Below are 4,082 nucleotides of genomic sequence, written 5' to 3'. Positions count from 1 at the left end.
GGCGCGTCCAGACGAGGGATGCCCTGCCAGTCAGGAGGGGTGGGAGGGGAAAGGGGTGGAATAAGGAGATAGGCTGTTGGTTTGAAAACAAACAAACACCCCGCCGACGCGCCGCGTGAGGCCCGCTGCTTTCGGCCCCACCCTGCTCCAGCGGCGTAGCCGGTGAGAGGGCGGGGAGAGGCGCCGAGAGATGTTCCTGCATCCCTCTCTCTCCCTCTCCCTCGAGCTGTCTCTCGCTCCCTCTTCCTCTCTCGGGCGCTCCTCCGCTCTCCCCCGAACGCCCTGCTCGGTGCGGTATCGGTTTTGGCGCTACTTACACCCGCAAAGCCGATCCGATAGGAGGCCTCGCCTCTGCAACACGATTCGACAGCAGAGCAGCGCCAGTCCCACCCCGGTCCCGGTGGCCGGCCGGCCAGGCCAGGGGCGTACAGCGCGGGGGAAGGGGGTGGGGCGCTGAGGTTGAGGCGGGGCGCACTGCGCTTTGTATTGAACAAAGAGGTCGCCAGCCCTTGGGCCCGTCGCCACGCCGTGCCACGTCCGACACGGTCGTCACCCCTTCACCCCCCTTTCCCTTCCTCCCCCTCCGCAAATTGTCACGTCTGGACGAAATGAAGGGGCGCTAATCCTCTTTTTATTTGGCCGCAGCCAGTGGCGGGATTGCGAGGGGCCGGACACACACTGAACTTGCTGGGAGAAGGATCTGTCTCTACTGCGAAGCCTCGCCGTGCGAAGAGGCGCTGTGCTTTGGTGTTGGAAGGGGTTTAGGGGCGACACACTTCTTGTTGGCGAAATAATACTTCGTCAATGTCGAACTTCGGGGTGGGTGTTCGTGATTTGATTACGTACCGTACCGTGGAGACGACGACCGCCGGGCCGGACTGACCACGACCACCCATCTGCTCTGATGCGAGCCAAGGCGAAGCAGAGAGAGATGTGACTCCGATCCCCTTTAGCTTGTCGAGTTTGACCGCCATCATCACCGCCTCCATCATCTCGGGGATAAGGGGCTCTGCGGAGTGGCCGCCGTGCAAGGACGACATGCCATGGGCTCCACTCGCGCGTCATAGCGTGATTTGCGGGCATTTTTCACTTTTGCCTACCCGATGGGGGAGCTGGCTGGGGTCCTTCCGATATGGCAGGGCGGGCGCCGCCCAAGCCGAGGTGATGCAAGTTCGCCCCCGCCTGACTGTCCAGGGACGTGGTCGTTGGTGGTTGGCCGTATGAGATGCTCTCCTGATCCGCCTGCTGTCATGCTTAACGGCCGAGAGAAATTGCGGTCATTCCTTCTTCTCACGGGCGCAATAATACTGCGTCACGGGCGGTCTAATCAGAGCGGGGACCCGGCACCCGGCCAGGATCCCGACAAAGAGTCTCTATTTGGCGGCTATTTGGTCAGCTGCCGCCCCCCGCTGCCGCCGCGAGTGGGAACCGCTTGGTGGCGGGGCGCGCCACGGAGCCTCGTTACATTTTTAAGCAGATTTCTCAGGGGCTCAGGACCCCTGGTGGGGCCCTAGCGCGGTCCCAGCGCGGCCCTGGCGGGGGCTGCGGGGGGCCGGCACTGGGCTTTTAGACCTCTGGGCCGAGGCCTGCCGAGGCTTTGTCGACGCGGCCGCGCTGAATGGGGGCCCGGGGCCCAACTCGGACACTGGAGGGCCTACCGCTTGAGGGAGGGCTCAGGGTGAGCCGCGGAGGGTGGAGGTCAGGGTGGGTGGTGGAGATCTAGTGGGCGTCTCTAGTGGAGAGAGGCCTCACAGCGAGGCCCGGGACGACCTTAATCCGATTACCGCAATCACCTCAAGAACGAGGTGTTCTGTGGATTCTAAGACCCTGTTTCAACCCCCCCCCCCCCTTTCTTCCCCCTTTCCCCTCCGGCTCAGACCTACAAGTGGGAGGCCCGTGCCCGCGCCCTCGCCCTCAGTCAGCTCAACCCCACAAATCTCTCTCTCGCTCTCCCTCCATTTCCTTTAAAATTAATTAATTCCTGCAGTCCGTCTTTTCCTTCGAGTGCGGCCGCTCAGAGTTGACGCCGATGCTGACGCCCTTCCGCTCTCCGTCTGTTTTGCAGCGCGATGCGGATCCTGCTGCAGAAGCTGCCCCGCCCCTGGATCGTGGACGAGAAGAAGGACGACGGCTACACGGCGCTGCACCTGGCCGCCCTCAACAACCACACGATGGTGGCGCGCATGCTGGTGCGCCAGGGCAAGGCCAACATGGACCTGCAGAACATGAACGGGCAGACGGCGCTGCACCTCGCCGTCGAGCGGCAGCACATCCAAGTCGTGCAGGTGCGTACGATGGGCTGCCTACCTCCGCGGCGCTAACCGCCTCGCCAGCAGCGCGCCCAAGTCTGATGTGGCTCTCTCTTGTTCCAGTTGCTGGTCCAGCTCGGGGCCGTGCTGAACGTGCCGGACAAGGACGGCGACACCCCGCTGCACGAGGCCCTGCGGCACCACACGCTCTCGCAGATCCGACAGCTGCAGGACGTGCAGGGCGTCAGCAAGGTGAGGACCCACCGCCCACCGTCCCCCTTTTCCCTTGCCCTGCATTTCAGTCACATAACCTCCATCCCGTCACCATCTCCTTCCACCTACTCTCTGATTTTGTGCTCTCGCCTTGCTTCCTTGAATTAATGTGTTGGTGGATATTTTTCTGTCAGATGTAATTGTAGTTACCCTTTTGTTTTCTAGCTCCTTATGGGTCTAAGCTGCGATCGTCAGGATAAAGACAAGAAAAAGACATCGGCGACAATCGCTTGTTTCCTCGCCGGGAATGGGGCAGACCTGAAAATTAAGAACAAGAAAGGGCAAACTCCCCTTGACTTATGTCCTGATGCCAATCTTCTCGTTGCCCTGACTAAGTGCCACAAGGATCAGGAAATGTAAGCCACCCTATCTTAACAAAGACTGTCGGATTTTATTTCTTCCACATTCCTCACAAATTTGTTTTCTTGTGTTTGTGTCTTTTGAAAACGCAGGAACAAGTTGAAGGCTCAATATGAAAGTGTGGATGCAGACGATGACCCAGCTGCCCTTGATGAATGCCTGGTATGCTCTGACCATAAAAGAGACATATTGTTTAAGCCCTGTGGTCATGTATCATGCTGCACACAATGTTCTTCACGAGTAAAAAAATGCCTCATATGTCGAGAACCTATTGGATCACGGGTGAAGGTAAGAGTCAGGTTTGAAGTGCAGTTGTAATATGGGCAAGATTGTGCAGTATTTAATCAATTTTATGTCCTCCTAGATCGAAGAGTGTGTAATTTGTTCAGACAAAAAGGCATCTGTCCTCTTTAAGCCATGTGGACACATGTGTGCTTGCTATCAATGTGCACCCCTTATGAAGAAGTGTGTTCAGTGCCGCACTCAAATTGATCGTATGCAATCTTTTATTGTGTGCTGTGGTGGCACAGGTTGGTAGTGTTGATATTAATTCTTTAACATTTTTACTCTATTTTATTGTGGCTTTTTCATTAGCACTTTGTTTTCCTCTTCTCCATTCCCTATAGGAAATAACACTGATATAGACAACGAATTTGGAGATGGAATATCATCAATGGGGGCAGCTGCCGCAGTAGCATCTGCTGTAATGTCCCGCCACCATCAGAATCAAGGGACAGGTATGAACTGCAGATTTTTCTTCTCATATTTTTATAAAGTTGTTTGTTCTGTTGCTGTATGCTTCCTTAATATTTTATGAACAATTCATTTTGAAGATACACCTCCTGAACAATTTTTGTAATTTGTATTGAAAATATTGGGATTAATTTCAAAATTTGTGTTCTGCTTCTCACTGGTGATTTAGGTTCAAAGTCGTCAGACTTAGATTCGGACCTTGATGATGATATCCCTCATGGCCTGAACAGGTCAAATGCTGCCACTCTGTCCACTGCAGCTCTCAGCAAACGCCATACCCCTGGTTAGACTCTTGCCTGGTTTTTGATTTTTGATTACTATTCACTAGAATCTGTAAATCGGCTCCTTAATCTAATGCCTTCAGAAAATATTTTCCCTGTCTAAACTTTGTTTAAATGTCCCTTTTTGGATGTGATACTCCAGCTTAAGAAACTTGTTGATCATTAT

The 4,082-nt window shown here is 54.8% G+C and overlaps 1 protein-coding gene across 1 annotated transcript in view; it reads left to right on the top strand.

The window, feature by feature from the left end:
• LOC113208787 (E3 ubiquitin-protein ligase mib1) overlaps positions 1–3,918 on the top strand; it is a gene marked incomplete at its 3' end in the record, with an annotated part of 324,014 nt that extends 320,096 nt beyond the window's left edge. Inside the window, 7 exon segments of the mRNA XM_052268189.1 lie at positions 2,066–2,285; positions 2,373–2,501; positions 2,688–2,878; positions 2,975–3,170; positions 3,247–3,412; positions 3,509–3,619; positions 3,805–3,918. Of these exon segments, the coding sequence (XP_052124149.1) occupies positions 2,066–2,285; positions 2,373–2,501; positions 2,688–2,878; positions 2,975–3,170; positions 3,247–3,412; positions 3,509–3,619; positions 3,805–3,918 (1,127 nt within the window).
• Between the last annotated feature and the right edge of the window lie 164 nt (positions 3,919–4,082).

This window comes from Frankliniella occidentalis, unplaced genomic scaffold (genome assembly GCF_000697945.3).
Source record: "Frankliniella occidentalis isolate FOCC.00 unplaced genomic scaffold, Focc_3.1 Scaffold65, whole genome shotgun sequence".
Classification (NCBI taxonomy): Eukaryota; Metazoa; Arthropoda; class Insecta; order Thysanoptera; family Thripidae; genus Frankliniella; species Frankliniella occidentalis.
Note: the sequence above shows the minus strand (reverse complement) of the source record. Positions and strands in the feature narration are given on the sequence as shown.